Here is a 19,492-nt window from a genome sequence, read left to right as displayed (position 1 = left end):
ACCACAGCCAGCCTTTGCAAGTAATGGACAGCCAGATGCTAAACTGTACTAGGCTGTTCAGCCACTAGGAGGCACTGTGTCAAATGCCTTATTTAAATGAACCTCAGTCATACCTGCCAGAGCATTAAAGGATCTAATGATGAACACATCTGGTGTGTATAAGCAAACTCTGTAACCAGTTCATATCTGGTACAGAAGAACATGACAGATGCAAAGTAATTGATCATATGTGCCTGGAAGGGAAGGGTGTAGTGCCTTCAGCTGCGTCTTGTATCTCATGCTTCCTGGTCCAGACCAAGCTCTGGAATCTGGGCTGCTGTCAGTGCTGCATTAGGAACTGAGTCGGATGAAGAGCTCCCAGCAGAAGCAGCAACTGCAGGAACGGTCAGGAGAACTAAAATCCACATGCATTTCAGTCTCATACATAGCCAGGAAATATAGCAAATGCTGGAGCATTCTTAACAGGCATGGCCTACCAATATTCAACCTTGGCCTAACCTTCTATTTGCTAGGGCGGGGGTTCTCAAACTTCATTGCACCGCGACCCCCTTCTGACAACAAAAATTACTGTATGACCCCAGAAGGGAGGACCAAAGCCTGAGCCCACCTGAACCACGCTGCCCAAGGGCTTCAGCTCGAGGCAGGGGGCCTGTAACCTGAGCCCAGCCGCCCAGAGCTGAAACCCTCAAGTTTTGTCTTTGGCCCTGAGTGGTGGGGCTCTGGCTTCAGCCCCGGGCCCCAGCAAGTGTAAGCCAGCCCTGGCAACCCCATTAAAATGTGGTTCTGACCCAACCCACAGTTTGAGAACCGCTGTTCTAGGGTCTACATATGCTCTTCCAGGGCCTGCCCACTGCTTTGCACAACCCATTCAAACTCTCTAGCAGCAGCCACCAATTGTCAGAGGTGAACAACTGCTATCAGCTGCACCACACTGCCAAGAAAGACAGGCAGAACGAGATTCCTTTGACTCACCTTCCTGCTACTGCCCCTGGTGACTACTAGGCCCTTTTGCCTAGTGACACCTTCTCTAGGGCTGTGCTTTTTTCTCTTCTCTTAAATTTGACAGGGATAGTTAGGATACAAGAATGCATAATAGAGATCATGTTGCCATACTCGGAGGGGTATGCAGAGATGTGTGACTGGCTGGAGTATCCCCAACCTGAGCACAGTCCTCACAAGTGGCTGCTTCTCATGGCCCTGTGACCAAACAGAAATGGTGCCACACCAAGAGTTCTGTGGCTACTGCGGCTTCGGGACCCAATTCTAGCCTCATCTGGTCTCTGCTCTTTAGTGTGCTCACTGTTTTATGTTTTGTTTTTTTCTGGCTTGTCACTCTGCCTCCTCCATGCACACATTCATAAATCAAACTTTCAAAAGGCATCTGGTGCAAGTTGGAAACTTGCCCTTCGTAAGTAGTTGTATTCCGTTTTAAATGTCTCTGGAAGGAAAACTCAGGACAGGCGTGAGACTGCCTGAAGCCGATATTTTCCCAGAGGGGCACCTAGCTAACCTTTTAATTGCAGACGGGTATTTTAGAGGTAGGGGGAATGAAACCTGATTGTACTGACATCTAGTGGAGTTAAAACATATTCACTGCTGGTCCCAGTGGATGATAACCTAGAGTTCCCTTTATCCTCAGTGTCCATGTGGAGATTGTTGCACACGATTCCCTTGCTGGAACTGAATGATCGAGTTCTCTTGATTATAATGGGAAAATGGATATTAGCTTGGAAGGATGTTGCATCAGTTGTTGTTTGTTCCACATGCTGTTTGCCAGCTTTGTTTGCTTCTCCTTGTATTTGGGTATCAGGGTGTGGTGCAGAGGTGGGCAAACTATGGCCCACGGGCCATATACTGCCCACAGGACCCTCCTGCTCGGCCCCTGAGCTCCTGGCCCGGGAGGCTGGTCCCCGGCCCCTCCTCTGCTGTTTCACCTCAGCCTCAGCGTGCCGCGCCATGCTCTGGGCAGCCAGGTAACGCAGTTGCAGAACCGCGGCCTGACCCGGTGCTCTGGGCCACGCAGTAAGGGGACAGGGGGAAGATGGGGTTGGATAGAAGGCAGAGGAGTTTGGGAATGTGGTCAGGGGTCGGGGGTGTGGATAGGAGTCGGGGGGGTCAGAGGGCAGAGAACAGGGGGGTTGGATGGGGCAGGAGTCCCAGGGGAGCATCAGGGGGCGAGAAGCGGGGGCATCAGATAGGAGGTGGGGGCCGGGCCATGCCTGGCTGTTTCGGGAGACACAGCCTCCCCTAACTGGCCCTCCATACAATTTTGGAAACCCGACATGGCCCTCAGGCCAAAAAGTTTGCCCTCCCCTGGTGTGGTGGGTTGACAGTGGCTTCCCACAGAGGCTGTTGATGCTGGTCCGGCACAGTGACAAAGCTGACTTGATTACTATTATTTTTTTATGTGGTGGCTGAATACGTAGAAACTCCACCCACTCCAAAGAGATCTGCCTCCCTGTTCTGGGATTCCTTACTAACCCTGGCTATATCTTCCAGTCCCAACTCACTTCTACCTCAGTGTACCGATTGTCCTTTTCAGCTGTGATCCTGGGTAACAGATCCTTCCCCCATTTCCTTCCCAGGCCCACGGGGAGGGAGCCACACCACCCAAATCTGTCCTCCTTTGTGTCCTGGGGCTTGTACCAGGGGATCCTGGCCTGTGCTCTGCCCACCTCAGAGTGGAGAGTGATGGGCCAACAGATGTTATGCCTCTCCCTTCCCAATATGGAGCAAGTCATTTAATGATACTTAGCACATACGTAGCATTTGTCATTTGATACCGTCCACAATCATCAAAGACATGCTCCTACAAACCCTTACTGGCAGGTATAGTCCTTATCACCTGGCTAAGGACTACTCGCATAGATAAATCTTTGCAGGGTTGTGCACTGGTTGCTGGAACCTCATAATACGGCAGTGAGTTAAGCTGGGTAAGTATTGTTAGTCACATTTAGCAAATTAGGAAATTGATATTAGGGAACTGAGTTTAAGCGACTAGCCCAAAATCACACAGCAAGTCAATGTGTGAGTTGATACTTCAGTCTCCTGACTTTACTGTTGCTAAGGTGGTGTGACCCTGTGGATCTGGCAGTGGACTAGGAATCAGGAGAGGTGGGTTTTGCTCCTGCCTGTGCTACTGATCTGTGGCATTACTTTGTTGCCCTCTCTGCCTCAGTTTCCCCTCCAACTCTGTCTCTTGTCTATTTAGATTGTAATTTCTCCAGGGGAGGGACTCCTTTGCTATTTACTATACAGTGCTCAGATGATAAATGCTTTATTTTAAAGCTATGTAACCTCTTCCTGCCTTGTTTTCCCCATCTGTAAAGTGAGGATGATGATACTTTCCTGCCACACTCTTTCATTGTGTTAATTAATTTTTGTGAAATGTTTTGTGATCATCAAACAATAAGTATTAATGTAAAGTATTATTATTACCAATTAATTTTGGAAGTATTTTTCTTCTGGATGGCAGTCAGGCAGCAACCCATTCTGCCACTTATGAAAGATATGAGCAGCAGAGAGAAAATATTAGAGCAGAATTCAGTTTTCGGATGATTTGATAAATAATAAGTCTCTCTTACCAATGTAGGTTTTTTTTTTTAATCAGCATGTTCTTGTTTTTAGAATTTAGCAAACCTTAACGTGAGGTGGAAATAATAGATGTCTAAACATGTTTTGTTAAAAGGGGCAAGAGTAGCAATTAGACAAAACAGCAAGATAGGTAAACAAAATTCAAGGACTGCACATTAGCTGTGCTTTTAAATCCAGAATGTGGCTAACTTAAGATCGGGAGGTTCTCAAACATCGCCCTTCAAAATAATCTGATAAGAGCAAAAAAGAGGGACATTCTTACCTGAACACACAAAGATAGTTAAAGAGGTTATATGAACCTTTGATTTTTAATATTTTATTGATGCAACATAAAATCCTGAGCAGAAGAAGAAAACAAATGAATGACTTTTTCAGTGTCCTTGCATTCCTGTTGATATTTTCATGTGACTGTTGTTTTTATTCTGATGTATTCAGAGTTTTTTGTGTGTGGTTCATTACAGGAATATGAGATAATAAGGAGTTTACAATATACAGGCCAAATGATCCCATCCGCTTCCATGACCAGAGAGGGATGGGATCCTGTGTTTCTCATTTCGGAGGGTGGGGGGGATGGCCGCAGGGGAAGTGGAAGTCCTCCCTTTAGGTCATTGTCTCCATCTTGCCCTGACTGCAGAGCAGCCCCTCCGTGGTTCTGCTTATTCAGGGCTTGTCTTCACTACCGGGGTAAGTCGATCTAAGTTACGCTACTCCAGTTATATGAATAACTTCGCTGAAGTCGACGTAGCCTAGGTCGACTTACCATAGTGTCTTCGCTGCCCTGCGTCAATGGTAGATGTTATCCTGTCGACTTACCTTAATCTTCTCGAGGAACTGGAGTACCGGGGTTGACTGGAGAGCGCTCTGCTGTCGAGTTAGTGGGTCTTCACTAGTCCCACTAAATTGACCCCAGCTGCATCGATTGCAGCAGCATCGATCTCCCTGTAGTGAAGAGCAGTCCTCAGTGTCCCTTGCTCAGGCTGGTCCTAAAGTCAGAATCCAGCCCAAAATGGGTAGTCAAAGAGGTTAAATGAGAAGATCATTGCAAATCATGCTCAATAAGCCCTTCTCTCCATTTTTGTAGCTTGAACCAGGACGACCCTTACCGTCCCCAAATGATCTCAAAAGAAAGATACTCATAAAAAACAAAAGGCTGAAACCTGAAGTGGAAAAAAGTAAGTAAAGTTCATTGAACCTTTACATTAATATAAAAGTATGCACTTTAGATAACAGAACAATGTTCTACCAAACTTTCCAAAATGAAGAACATACTTTATATTCACTATGCATGACATTTTGTTTTCACTTGTGTTTCATATCAGTGGCAAAGTTTTGCCCTCTGTGTAAATGTGTAGAGATTATAAATACATATAACTTGAAATGGAATTCTGGGTCATAATCTGATTGCTGTCCACGCCAAAATGTAACACAGATGGAATCTGTTGTAGAGCAGGTGTGCTGTCGTTGTTGTGTTTTCCACACCTGCCAGGGTGAACTAAAACTGAAATGGAATTTCAAATGACTCTTCTTTTCTTGCCAATCCTGGCATTCTTCCTGCTGTGCACGAAGCATAATGCTGGGGTATTCATGGTTCCTACTATGGCCGTACTGATTGACCCTGGACCTTCTCCCATTGAAGACAGTGGCTAAACTTCCACTGACTTGAGGGTTGGCTCATACGGTGCAACTTACAAGCACAATTCAGAAATAACATTGAGGTAAAATTCCCATTCCAATATGGAATGTCGTATCAGGCCGTGAAAGCGATCAGCCATCTGTTACCCAGGACTTGCTCACGGCAGTAATGTGTTTGATCCGAAGGCTCTTGAAGTCACTGGAAAGACGCCCCTTGACTTCACTGGGCCCTTACTGATTGCTTTTTTTTTTTTTTTTTGATCCAGCATTGGTGGTAATTGTTTTATCAAAGTATCCCTAACAACAATGGGTTTCAAGTTCTTTTGCAAACCTTTGTTGCTGACAGAAGACCTGACCCGAATTGGTACTGAGCACCCACAACTCCTATTCAATTCAAGCCCCTGTCAGAATCAGGCCCTCGTTATTTAGCATTTTCTTCATGTAATTTGAGTTAAAATATTTAATTTTGAATAAGAACCATTTGTTACATGGCTAACGTTTATTTTCTCTCTGTTTTTTTATTTTTTAAACAGAACAGCTTGAGGCGCTGAAAAGTATGATGGAGGCTGGCGAAACAGCTGCTCCTGTCAATATCCTAGAAGATGACAATGAAGAAGAAATAGAAAGTGGTGAGGATTTTATAAGCGATGCTTCTTGGGAGTTGCTTGCCTGCTGGAAAAGGAGGGAGGAGTACAGATAGACATTTGCCACTGGGCCTCAGTAGAAGCCTTTTCATATAACTGCTTCACTTTAACCTGACATATCCTCACAAGCAATGTCTTTATAGGCTTCCCACTTGTAACATAAACTCATAAGTACGTTTATTTGTTTAGAGAGATTTATTTAAAATCTAAACTCTGTGAACCTGAAGCGCACGTAATATTAAATAAATGAAAATGTTACAAAGCAAATTAGACCATTAGAAAAAGAAGTTGCATTAACCCTTTCATGTCTTATCTTTCGTTGCTGTTGCCCTTGGAACAGGGTTCTGCTTTTGATCCCATTTAGTTTGTTAATTTGTTTCTTTGCAATTTATCTCCGGGATAACCCTTTGAGATCTCTGGGGTGAGGCGTTGTCTACAGGGGTAGGATAACACAACAGCAAAAATACCCTGGGGAAAAGCAGAGGTTAAAAGGGCTGCAGAAGAAGAAAAGCAGAATGTAGTTGTGAAGATAGATGTACTGCAGTTGCATCTGCATGGATGATCAAGTCACGTGTGTTAGTCTAAGTCGTTGAGAGAAGAGCATTGTGCAAAGTGCAGGAGGGAACCACGGAGCCCTTGCCAATGAACGCAGTCTACAGGCATGTGACCTTCATCTTTTATTGGGCCTCAGTGTCAAATGGAGGGGGAGTCACAAAGACCCATTAGCAGCCCATCTGATCACTCTCCATCTGAAGCGATTGAGCTTTACCCATAGATGTTGTGGAAGGTCAAAACCAGGGTGCTGAACTATTAGATCTGTTATGAGATAGGCATTGACTACGTTTGAATCTTGTTCTTGCTACCTAGTTCTCCACCTGGAGGTGATATCAGGAATTGTCCAAACAGGGTGCCTTTAGCTAAAATAATGGGTCAGCGGATTAAACACACCTTTTAACAGGCGGGGAGAGAGGGGGATAGAAATGGTAGAGTAGGATCTGCAACATTTTTATACAATTATGGGAGATTATTTGTATTTCTTCCTCATGTAAATTACGCTGTGTATGCGAAAAATCCTGCCAGTATCTCTTGCAACTGCTAGTTTAATTTTTCAGTTCATTTATAAGCACTACAAAAGAAGCTATTTCTCCCATGTAGTGAACACCAATCTTTTCTCACATGTTGGTTTGAATTTGTCCATCTGTGTGTTAATATCTCTCTTCACACATACAATATGTTGCCAGTGCAGTCAGGAAATGCTTTGGATACACATCGTTCCTGGCTGGCGAAGGCCAGTGGGGAAAATACTGGGCCCATTGCTTATGGGATTGTCAGTGCCTCTCCTAGAGAGGGCAAACGGCCTGTTGCTTTGAAGGAAGCAATAGTGCAGCCTTTGGTCATGTGTTCATTGCTGGATGCTGGCAATCTATCTAATTATTGATGAGTATTGAATCTTCTCTTCCCTTCTTGGGCACGTTTAGTGGAGAAGGTTGTGGTAAGACAATTTTCACAGTATCTAGATGCTGCTGATCTCCTTGACCCCGTCAATCTGGGTAGAGAGTTATCTTTGACGAAGAGACTGCATTTGACATGCTTGTCAGTGGTTTCCTCCTAGTGATAGACGAAGGCTAGGTCCTTGTCTACACTACCGCTTAAGTCAATGTAAGTTATGTCGCTCAAGGGTGTAAAAAACCCACCCTCCTGAGCAATATAACTTACATCGACTTAGGGCAGTATAGACACCGTGTTATGTTGGCAGGATACGCTCTCCCATTGAGGTAGCTTCCGCCTCTCGTTGAGGTGGGAGCAATCTCCCATTGACTTATCATATCTTCATGAGACCCACTAAATCGACACCGCTGCATTGATCACAGCAGCACCAATTTAGCCCCGTAGTGAAGACAAGCCCTAGGTGTCCATGCTGGTGGTATTAGACCTATCAGCTGTCTTCAGTACCATAGATCACAAGGTGTTGTTGATTTGCCGGCGGACTCTGGTGGGAGTAGAGGCAGCTGCTCTTCACTGGTTCCATTCCCTTCTCTTGGAGAGATCTCAACGGGTAGTTGTGGGCAATTGCTCCTCTGTCGAAGCTCTCAAAAGCAGGGTGCTGCAAAATGCCATTTGGTCACCTGGTCTGTTCAACCTGTATCTGGGGCTGGTCGGAGGGTCAGTAACAAGGTGTTGGGTGCGTTGTCGTCAGTATGCCGATGACACCCCACTGTGTGTGTCTGTCTCATCCAACTTGAATGATGTGGTTCGGTGCCTCAGCCCGTGTTCAGCTGAGTTTGGAGCATGGATCAGAGTGAGCCAGTTGAAGTTCAGCCCAGACAAGACTGAGGCAATGAGGCTGCCAGGGAAAGCAGCTGGAGGAGATGGCAGAGGTAATATCCGCCTCTTATGCTGAGGCTGTACGTCTGCCATTAGTTACGTGTGTTTGCAACTCAGAGGTGATTCTAGACCTTCCGCTGCTGTGGGACCTTCATGTTACAGCAGTGACCCAAACAACTTTTTGCCATCTGCACCTGGCTAGGAGGCTGCAAACCTTTCCTTTTGGATGTGGACCTTGTCGGTGTTATCTGTTTTTGTTACCTCATGATTGGACTGTTTCAATGCACTCTATACAGGGCTGCACCTTTAAATCATTTGGGGATTGAAGCTGGTGCAGAGCGCTGTGGCCCACTTATTCAGTGGGGCTTCATGTGGGGAATTTATGACATAAGGATCGGCAATGGCTGCCCATTGGTCTCTAGGTGTTTGGAGTTTATGGTGTTTGGATTATAACCACTTATAAAGTCCTAAATGTCCCAGGACTGGCCTACGTGAGGGACCATCTCTCTCCCCATGCCACAGCTGCGGTCAGCAAGGTGCTTTAGCTAGATCCCTCTCACTATAAAAGAGAAGGGCAGGTTGTTCATGCATTCTCCGTGAGTGGCCAGGAGTCTGGAACTTGCTCCCTCACTTAGTCTGAAGTATCCCAGATCTGGTGACTTGCCCCCCGTGCTGCAAAAAACACGTGTTCCGCAGGGTTTTGGAGTGGGCTGAGGGGGTTTCCTAGACGATGAAGGGGTAGAAAGAATGTTCTGTAAGTGGCTGTCTGGGTTCCTGTTGAAGTGATTACTGTAATGCTGCTGGGATTTTACTGGTTTAGTAATTATGTGTTCGGGCACCTAGAGGCTTGGATAGGCATCGTTTTTAATTATTTAAATCTAAATAGATAAATACATTTTAAAATAGTCTGTACATAAGAGACCATATTGGCTCCTTTGAAACCACTAACAATTTGTGAAAATAAATGAGAGAGATCCATGGATAAAAGGAAAGAGAGTGGGTGTAGGCATATGAGAACTCAAATGGTGGCACCAAAACTTTTGAATTTATTTTTAAAGAGCCCTGGCTTCATTTCATTTTTGTTACCCCAGGCCCTTGATTTTTACATTTTCCTATGCCAAATTCATGATTTTTCCAAGAATATGCTAAACTTATCTCTCAGTATCTATGTCTCATCCACAGATTTGTTCTTACACGCCGTTTTACTGAATGGGCGTTAGTATTTACTAGATAAAAGCTAGCAAACCAAGGAATCTGAGGGACTTACTTTAAACATCCACTACTTGTTGGAAATCTTTCTACTTCCTTAGTTTTACTCACTTTAGAAAATGAGCCAATTCACACTGGTGTGATGGTTTTTGAACTAGTTCCACAAAAATATGTGCTGCTATGTTTTTCACCCTCATTTCCTTCCTTTTCATTTTTGTGTAGCTGATCAAGAAGAAGAAGCCCATCCAGAATTAAAATTTGGAACAGAGCTTTCTGCAGATGACTTGAGTCAAAAAGAAGCGGTTGCCAATAGCGTCAAAAAGGTAGGCTTGATTCTGACATATATTCACGTTGGAAGATTTTTCCATGGAGATGGCTGGGAAAGACCTTTCATTGTGCGGAGGGATCACACTGTGTGTTAGCTGTAGGAGAAAATACAGTATGAATCACACACAGATTTTTCTAGCAGAGCTGCTGACACTTAAATTCATGGCGATATAAAATTTAACAAGCCAAAACCTGCTCTGCTTATTCAAGCAAAACTCCTATGGTAGCAAATGGGAGCTATACCTGGGAAATCACTGTGCACAGCCTACAGGATTTGGCCAAAAATTGTTAGACACGGCTGCCAACAGTTTCCTGCCTACGTAACAGTACCTGGCTGTGAATTGTGTGTCACAATTTAAGAGCCGTACTGTGGGGTGAATATCCGCTTCGTCACTCCTGTACTCCTCCTGGCTTGGCCTCAGCCCATGCCTTATCTCAGAGACTTCCTCAGTTATTTTTGTACTGGTGCTCTCTGAATAGCAGGCACCCACTTCCACTTGCTGTGCGTTTATGAAACAGTGACATAGATAGGGTAGCAGGAAAATAGCCCCAGTTGGAGAGGATGGCACTGGGATCTCAGCAGGCAGACTGACCACAAGGGCTTATTCTTCCACTGGTACTTATCATAGAATCATAGAAGATTAGGGTTGGAAGAGACCTCAGGAGTCATCCAACCCCCAGCTCAAAGCAGGACCAACACCAACTAAATCATCCCAGCCAGGGCTTTGTCAAGCCAGGCCTTAAAAACCTCTAAGGATGCAGATTCCACCACCTTATCTTAGTAGTCTGACATTCTGTACTTGGTAAGCGAACATTACTTGGTATAGCACTTGTCCGTAATTGGATACTGTACAGTGGAATTGAAAATTAAGCCATGCTGGCACCCAAGGCACCAGACCCTGCTTGTCACTAAGGTACCGGAGCATCCTCCTCTGTCATTGAAGCATTCTAGTCTTTTTCTCTCCTGCATGGCTTGCTGAGGCTCTTGTTTGAGCTAGAAATATCGATTGGTGGAAGTTCTCCTTGCTGCACACACTGCCTTTCGCAACCTATCTCTCAACAGCAGTATCACAAATAATCAGAGCTGCCTGCTTGCTTTGTGTTTGCATCCTTGCTTCTTCAGGACCTTTACAGAGCTTCCGAATGAACTGCAGATTTTCCTTCTCTGCTGTAGGGCTGTTTTGCTTATTAAACCAGCAGGCCCCCAACTGCCCTATTGATTACTCCAAGTGGTCAGCCATTCTCTGCATGAGCCCCTCCTTGCTCCCTCATTGATCTATAGCTTGACAGTAAATCGTGATTCTCTCTGTACATACTTTGAGAGCCAAGTCACTCTTTTCCTGTTTAAGGTTCTCGGTGCTAGCAGCTTGTAATTGAAGGAAGAAAGCACAGGGAGTCACTCAGTGAATGGAACTCTAGTGGCAAGTAACCTTGCAGTCTCTTGGGGCAGATAGCAGCATTCTTCCATATTTGGACATTTACAACACAAAGTACAGAGCAGCTCCAACCCTTATATCTTCAAATGCCCTCCCAGTCTGGTCACCCTGCATATAGGATGGCAAATGATCTTTCATGTGTGCCCACTCTCTCTCAATCTCTCCCCACGAGCTTTCCGCCATTCCCCAACTAGGTTTGGACTTAACTGCCTGATGTCCTCCTTTCTACTCCCAATACTAGTAGCTATTATCTTTCCACCCCTTTTGTATATGAATTTGAAAGATACTGCAAACCTTTGAGAGTTAATTGATAGATGAACCGTATAATGAATTGGAAGGGGATATACTTTTTGCCAAGTGCATTAACCATTTGAGGGTTTTCTTTTATAACTAGGAGTGTTTCATGTTGCAGTTTCTTTGGGTAATGTATATATATTTTTTCCTTAGGCTCTGGAAGATTCTGAACAAGAAAACAATAAAAAGGTGACACATAGGATGTTATGTAGTTTCTATTATATTTCTTTATATATAAACATTTTTATCTAAAATACATTCATAAGTGTATAACTATTTTACACTCTATTTCTTTGCACATTGTGTCTCCTTTCTCCTTGTAATGACGGCCAGTAGGTTGCAGTTCCATCTCTTCCCACTCCCCTTATTCACAGGGTTTTGAGGGATAATACTAATGGGGGGAAAAGAAGGCTGCATGACCTGCCCTCACTTAGAAATATCTGATCCCAGTAGAAACAATTACACCCCAATTTCATGTGCCTGGGAAAGTGTGATTCCTTCAGAGGGATTGACAGAAATCATGCCAACATTTTTTTCATCCTGCCCCACTTTATTTATCTCTTTATTTTTTTCTTTTTCCTCCTTTTTCTTTCCCTTGGGATTTGTGCATTTACCTTCCACCAAGAATATCTTCTGTTAGTCTCACTTCCTTCCTCCCTCCTCCTGCTTGTCTCCATGCATTTCTTCCTTTCTGTCAGTTAAATCCGTTCCTGACCACACTTTATTTCAGTCTTTTTAGGGGGGTTCTGCTGCTTTTCTGGAGATGCGGGTCTACAGGGATCCTGATTGTTTTCATCCTTAACTCACTCCAGCACCCTACAAAGGCCATATGTTAGGGTAACCATTTCTTCAGCTCAGGGGGGATGGCTGTAAGTGGCATCCCATCCTCTTATTCCCAAATCCTACAGTCCTGTTTTGAAATCCTAGATCCACTGCTGTGGATATTGCAATGAGAGCCAGACCTTTTAGTCTTCAAATTATGTGTAAGTGAATATATTAAAGTTAATAATCAGTAGATTGCCTTGGAACATCCTCAACTAGGAGGACTCTTGTGTCATTAGAGTATTGTGTGGTTATAGTCCTGGGGCCCTGTTCTCCTGTAGTAGGATACAAACGCTCATTGATTTCTATCCCACTGCATTTTTTCATTTATCCACTTCAGGACCAAGATTGTGAAAAGTGACTAGTGATTTTGGGTGGCCAGCTTTGGGCACCTTGAACCTGATTTTTCAGAGGATAGGTGCTCATCATTTGCTGAAAATCAAGCTTCCTTAAAATGTCTCAAATTGGCCTCCCACCAGATTGAGACATCCAAAATTACTCGTCACATCTGAAAAATCATGGCCTACAGACCTAAAGAGGTTTGTTTTAATTTGTAGTCAGCAGACTGGTAAAAATTAACCTGATAACAAAAAATGCATGATGATAAAATCATATTCTGCACTGCTACAAAATGTCAGTGTTAGTGTTTTACATATCAAGAGCTCAATCTTGCGAGCCCCTCTGCATGTGGAACACTCATTGACTTTCCTGTGGACTGCTTGTGGGATCGGGCCCTATTAACCATGTTAAAATAAAGTATGGGTCTGATTATATGGACCATGGAAAATTTAATTTAAGTGTGAACTGCAAACCAGACAACATGGGCTTCACCGTGGTCACTCAACTCCCTGAGGCAATCAGTAACTGGCAGGTAATGCCCTTCCTTGTCAGCCTAAGAGGTTGTCTACACTGTAGATACTACCTATGCCAGTGGGAGGGATTCTCCTGTTGGTGTAGGTACTCCACTGCCCCGAGAGGCGGTAGCTAGGTGAATTGTAGAATTCTCCCGGCAACCTAATGATGGCTACACCGGCGGTTAGGTTGGCTTAACTATGTCACTCAGGGATGTGGATTTTTCACACCCCTGAGCAACACAGTTAATCCAACCTAATTTTTGCATGTAGACCAGGCCTCAATGTTTCAACCAGACTGCGGAATAAGGTAGTGTCATTGTATTTATTTCTTTAAATATGTGTCTGCATCATAATGCAGGTCACAAGCGTATGGCATAATACTGGCAAATAGATTTGCTTTTCCTTCTCTTTCCCCTGAAATTAATGATGTCCAGTAATTAGGGGTACAGTAGAGTTACTTTTGTCATTCTTTAGTGTTGTTACAGATGCAGAGGCTCCTTGCCTGAAAAAATGATTTTGCAATATATGCAGTTATTCATGGTTTCCTGGTCTCATAGAAAAATATTTTGTAACAGAGCTATATTGCATTCGGAACATGAAAAGCTGCATTACAATACTGATGTATTTTAAGATGTACTGTATCGGGAAATTCACTGGGACAGGATGCAGAGGCTCATGTGACAGCATGTATAGGGTTAAATTCCCTTCTAGTTTGTTCTTCTTGACATAGTAGGCCACATGACAATACTGATAGGCCTAACCAGGGCTGCAGATTACAAGAGAAGGTCCCATTCTGGTGCTCTTTATAGCGCCTTTATAAAGAAGGTCCTGGGTAGTCAGGGAGAGTGAAGGAAAGTGATTGGCAGAACAGAATGAGCCAAGAAACTGAACAGAAAGATGCCACTAGATATCAGTATGTGTGATTATTTTTTTTTTTAGCTCTGGTCTACACTGGGCGGGGATCGATCTAAGTTATGCAACTTCAGCTACGTGAATAACATAGCTGAAGTCGATGTACTTAGATCGACTTACCGTGGTGTCTTCACCACGGTGAGTCGACTGCTGCCGCTTCCCCGTCGACTCTGCCTGCACCTCTCACAGAGCTGGAGTACAGGAGTCGACGGGAGAGCGCTCGGGGGTCAATTTATCACATCTAGACTAGACGCGATAAATCGATCCCCGCTGGATCAATCGCTGCCCGCCGATCCGGCGAGTAGTAAAGACCTTAGTGTAGTGTGACAGAGGCCTCTTCTTGTCTATAAAATATTTTATTTCAACCCATGTTGCTATGTATTTGGACTGTGTAATCACATGAGAAATTACTCTTGTTGCAAGTCTCTGCAGATTGGATATCTCTGAGAAGATTTTGCAACTTTTTCTGTATGCATGGTGGATGTTTATGCACATGACAGAAAGAAATTTATATCACTGTCTACAGCCAAGCACAGTGTGCTGTGCCCCCCCGTTTCTCCACAGCTTTGTCAGTTTCATGGAGCGCCATTAGTCTTGTCAAATTCTGATTCCCAAATTCCCTTATAATTTCAGTCTTGGTCATATCCACAAAGGCTTATCAATGGCACTCATTTGAGTTTTGATGATGCCAAAGATCCACTTGGTAGTAGCCTCAAAGGTACCCCCCTCCGACGCAATTGGTATTAAAAAGATCAGGCTTCTGTTTGATAAGACAGGGCTTTATCCCACAGCATTGTTCAGTCCCCTTTGACTTTTTTTTAATCAATATCCTGGATTCTAATGTTGTTTTACTAACAGCATATAATATTGCTCACTAATTAGGAGTCTGTTCTGCCATCAAACCTCATGCATGATGCCCATTAACATTGAGTGTTCTGCATATATCAATAACTGAATCGACCCGAACCGCAGCATTGAGGGTCCAACTGGTTTGTGTCATTATGTGTCTATTTTAACTTCTGGAGAAACAGGCATCATTTTTTACATTGCATTGAAAACTCCAACAAGAGCAAAAAAAGTGATTAGTGGATATACTTTTAAATGTGCTTTCAGGGCATAGTAACTGTTGAAGATGAACAAGCATGGATGGCGTCTTACAAATATGTGGGTGCGACAACCAATATACATCCATATTTATCAACAATGATCAACTATGCTCAGCCCGTAAAGTTTCAAGGTTTCCATGTAGCAGAAGGTAACATACAAGGTTGAATGAAACAACAGTATTTGTCTTCTTACTTCTACTTAGTTTTGTGTAATGATTCTTATATCCAATTTGCTATTTTTATAATCCGTTTAAAATTCTTGTTGTAGTTTCGTAAACTCCATTCGTATGGTATTTACAGAACACTTACTTGGAATATAGAATTAACTTGTTATTCTATTTGTCGCCACAGGGAGGCACTGAATTATTAAGTATATTAAGTTAACATTGCAAAGAATAGATCCTGTACTGTAGACCTTTTTTCTCTTTCACTAACATAGGATAAATGTGATTGTCACAAAGGTCAACAGTTTGCTTATTGTGATATATATATATAAAATACCCTAAACATTACCGTATTACTTCTAGTATCTAGTTATACCACTATTGCTCTTTATGTAATTGCAGTGTTTTCATAAATATAAAAGCCAAGTTTTGATGGCTCACAAGAATGGTCTTAGAGAGAAGAGAATGACAAATAAGAAAACATCAGTTAAGATTATTTCAAATGTAATTTGGTTTTGTAAAATGGCAAGTAGTGGAAAAATAGAGAGATCTGTGTTACTACATTGCATAGTATTTATTGCATGGTTTTGTATTTTGCTCTGTTTTATACTCAGTATTTTAAAATGGATTTTATTTCTTATTGTTCTAGAACGCAATATTCATTACAATATGTCCTCTTTTAATGAATCAGTTGGACTAGGGTATTTGAAGACGCATGCAATTGAATTTGTGAAGTATCCTTCTATTAAAAGTAGTATACTGAATACCAGTTCTATTTTTGGTTAGCCAGTAGACATCTGTCATATATACAAAAATCATTTAGTTCTAATTTTACAATATTGTCCACGCGGGAGCATGGAAAATAGGATACAGCATATAAGAAATAATAATGGTATGAGTAAATGATCTGAAGTCTCTATGTTGTTTTTATTTTGTTTTCCTTAACGTGTTACATAGTTATAATAAACGACAAATGAGTCGGATATACCCCAAGGGAGGCCGAGTGGATTCCAGTAATTACATGCCTCAAATTTTCTGGAACGCTGGCTGCCAGATGGTCTCACTGAACTTTCAGACCCCAGGTAGGCAGTGATGTCCAGTGAACCTAAATTCCAGAGAAAGGCTTGGCCAGGAACACTCAAACAGATGCCACAGATTTCCTCCTGGCATTTTTTGAAGAAACAGACATATGGCTAAACAGTATGATGATGTGTACGGAATCATGGAAGCATAAGACAAGGAAGAATTGTTTTGAAAAAAGCATGGAAGAAAATTCAGTCTCCTTTTATTTGCAAAAATAATTAGCAAGGCACTTTAGGGTCTCAAATAAATGTAAGAGTGATATAATTTTTAGTTTATAAAATAACCACCCTCTTCGCAAAAGTCCTATCTTTGCAACAACGAAATGCACGGCTTCCATAGAGAACATTACATTGGAGGGACACACCGGATAAAATAGAAAATGATAATAATTACGTCAGCTATATTTCTAGACCAATAAGCAATTACTGGCAAATCTCATTGTTAGCACTTGGAAATGGGATACGACTGCGAGCCACTTAGGGTCGTGACAGGCAGGCAGATTGGGAGCTTACATGGCTCTCTCCTAAGATGAGAGATAGCTAGTTTGCCCTTTTGGCGGGGGAAAAACGTATAATTATTAGTTTTTGCATTGAATCAAGAAACATATTTGGCTGTACTTGCCAGACCAATCTTTCCATTGTCTTCTTCTACCCTAAAGGGTTCTTGTTCTTATTTTTTCCCCTTGATGATGTCTTCAGTGCCCCAGAAAGTCCTAATGATCATACCCATTTTTCCTCTGCAACTCCTCTTCCACAAAGCTCTGCATCACTGCCATTACCGACTTCTAGCTGAGAGAGACTAGAGAGAGCTGCACGCAGACATACAAGTATTGCTTGTAAATCAGTCCAGAAGGGGACACAGTGTGGGGGTAAAGGAGGCAGTGCAAATTTCACCCTTCTCCCTGGGTCTGCACCCATCCCCTCACAGCATTCTCAGCTCTTTGTGTTGTAAATGATCACTATAGGGAAAAAGCGGCATTGCTCTGTTAAGTATTCTGTCAGAAGGCCACGCTAAGAGATGGAGGATAGGTGAGGGAATGGAAGTCATCCCACGAGAGAGACTTTGGAAGGCTGATGTGTTAAGTCTGGGTGCTACCAAGTAAGGAAATTGCTAGTTGGTGTGTATTCAAAATCCCATACTTTTGTGTTGTGGAGGCAGTTTAGTTTTGTTTCTGATGTGCATTCTGGGAAGCCCAAACAAGGGTTGAGCTCTGTCTGAAAGCAGAATCCTAAAACTCTGTGGGCGAAAGGAGGCCAGAGTTATCACTAAAAATAGGAGGGGAGTTTTTCATAGGCCAAGTGTGGGATTGGAAATTTTAAGGAAAAATTTGTGTTGTTAAATTTTAAGGGGTTTTTGATGTATTTACTGGCTGTGTCTGTGGATATATGTGCAATATGTGACAGGTGGAGACGAGTAAGATGAAGAGGGAAAGTCTATAAAGCAGTGGTCCATCCAGTTATAATGTATGGTGCTGAGAGTTGGGCAACAAAGAAGACACATGAGCAAATGATCTGCTCTATGGAAATGCAGATGTTGGGATCTATGAGTGGGGTAAACAAGAAAGACCACATGGGGAATGTATATGTCAGAGACATGCTCACAATAACATCCATAATCAAAAAATGGAGGGAGTGCAGGCTCAGATGGTGTGGTCATGTAAAGCACAGTTCTGACAAATAGGTGGGTAAGAATCCAACAGATTAAGACTGAAGACAAATGATGGCGAAGCCGACCCAGGAAGAAGCACTAGAATTTAATAAAGGAAGACCTATTAGCATGTGATGTGATATACTATATGGCATTGAACAGAGGACTTTGGAGGAGAGGACTTGTAAGACCCATTTGATGTGATTAATACAAAGAAGATCTGTGGATAGGCGCTCTATACATGAATTGAATAATACTCAGACTTTCCAATAAGCATCTGAGCTGAAAATAGTTCCAGTAGTCTCTATGGCCCCGATCCTGTAAACTGATCCATGCAGGCAGACCCTTGTGCTCATACAGGGCCCCAGTGACTTGCAGGATCAGGGCCTAACACTTTTGTAACTATAGTCTATGTTTTTTAATGCACATTCGATTTTAGCGTGGTGGATAAAGAAAGAGGTTACCATTGTAAAGAAATCCGAAGTCTTCTAGTTGAGTGCATAGAAATCACCCTAAGTTAAAGTGGTCATTCTTGGGCAAAACCCTGTGCATCATATTTCCCTTTGTAAAGAAGGTTGCTCTACATCTGCCTTATTCACAGAGACAGGGTATTCAGTTATTTTTGTCTCTTGACAGATTTAGCAATGCAATTGAATCAGGGAAAATTTGAATATAATGGATCGTGCGGGTGAGTAAAGTTATTTAAGCTATTTTCACTATGTATCATATATGGTTTTTATAGAACTTTGTCACTTCTAATTATGTGTTACAAATGAAAAATTGTCTGCTAGATATAGAATAGAAATGAGCAGAATTCCTGGGGTTGATTTATGCTTGCAAAGTAGTGTGGTTACTATACTTTTCAGCCACACTCAATTTTATTAAATGAGATAGAAGAGATTTTGTGTGACAAATTATAAAGATCATGAAACAAGTTTAGGGTCTAAATTAGGTGAAGGTTTCTAACCATCAGAGGAGCGAAGTTCTGGAACGGCCTTACAAGGAGAGCAATGGGGGCAAAAAATCTAACTGGCTTCAAGACTGAGTTTGATAAGTTTATGGAGGGGATGATATAATTGGACTGCCTATGATGGCATGTGGCCCATTGGCAACTGCCAGTAGCAAAAATCTCTCATGGCTGGAGATGGGGAGGGCTCTGATTTACTACAGAGAATTCTTTCCCAGGTGTTTGGCTGGTCTTGCCCACATGCTCGGGGTCTAACTGATGGCCATATTTGGGGTTGGGAAAGAATTTTCCCCCAGGTCAGATTGGCAGAGACCCTGGGGTGTTTTCACCTTCCTCTGCAGCATGGGACATGGGTCACTTGCAGGTTTAAACTAGTGTAAATGGTGAATTCTCTGTAACTTGAAGTCTTTAACCCATGATTTGAGGACTTCAGTAACTCAGGCAGAGGTTGGGGGTCTGTTACAGGAGTGGATGAG

General features: G+C 42.9%; 1 protein-coding gene across 12 annotated transcripts in view; it reads left to right on the top strand.

Annotated features, from left to right (window-relative positions):
* Positions 1–19,492, top strand: part of PLCB4 (phospholipase C beta 4) — a 323,966-nt gene that overhangs the window by 238,935 nt on the left and 65,539 nt on the right. For 6 of the 12 annotated variants that reach the window (XM_043544061.1, XM_043544054.1, XM_043544052.1 and 3 more), the window contains 8 exons: positions 4,676–4,766; positions 5,760–5,855; positions 9,627–9,727; positions 11,615–11,650; positions 15,163–15,316; positions 15,969–16,053; positions 16,277–16,401; positions 18,686–18,737. In XM_043544061.1, coding sequence (XP_043399996.1) covers positions 4,676–4,766; positions 5,760–5,855; positions 9,627–9,727; positions 11,615–11,650; positions 15,163–15,316; positions 15,969–16,053; positions 16,277–16,401; positions 18,686–18,737 — 740 coding nt within the window. The remainder of the gene's footprint in view (positions 1–4,675; positions 4,767–5,759; positions 5,856–9,626; positions 9,728–11,614; positions 11,651–15,162; positions 15,317–15,968; positions 16,054–16,276; positions 16,402–18,685; positions 18,738–19,492) is intronic. The other 6 variants (XM_043544062.1, XM_043544055.1, XM_043544053.1 and 3 more) reach the window with 1 other exon arrangement.

Source organism: Chelonia mydas, chromosome 3 (assembly GCF_015237465.2).
Source record: "Chelonia mydas isolate rCheMyd1 chromosome 3, rCheMyd1.pri.v2, whole genome shotgun sequence".
In the NCBI taxonomy this organism is placed as follows: Eukaryota; Metazoa; Chordata; order Testudines; family Cheloniidae; genus Chelonia; species Chelonia mydas.
The sequence above is the reverse complement of the archived record's forward strand: the minus strand, read 5'-3'. Positions and strand labels throughout refer to the sequence as shown.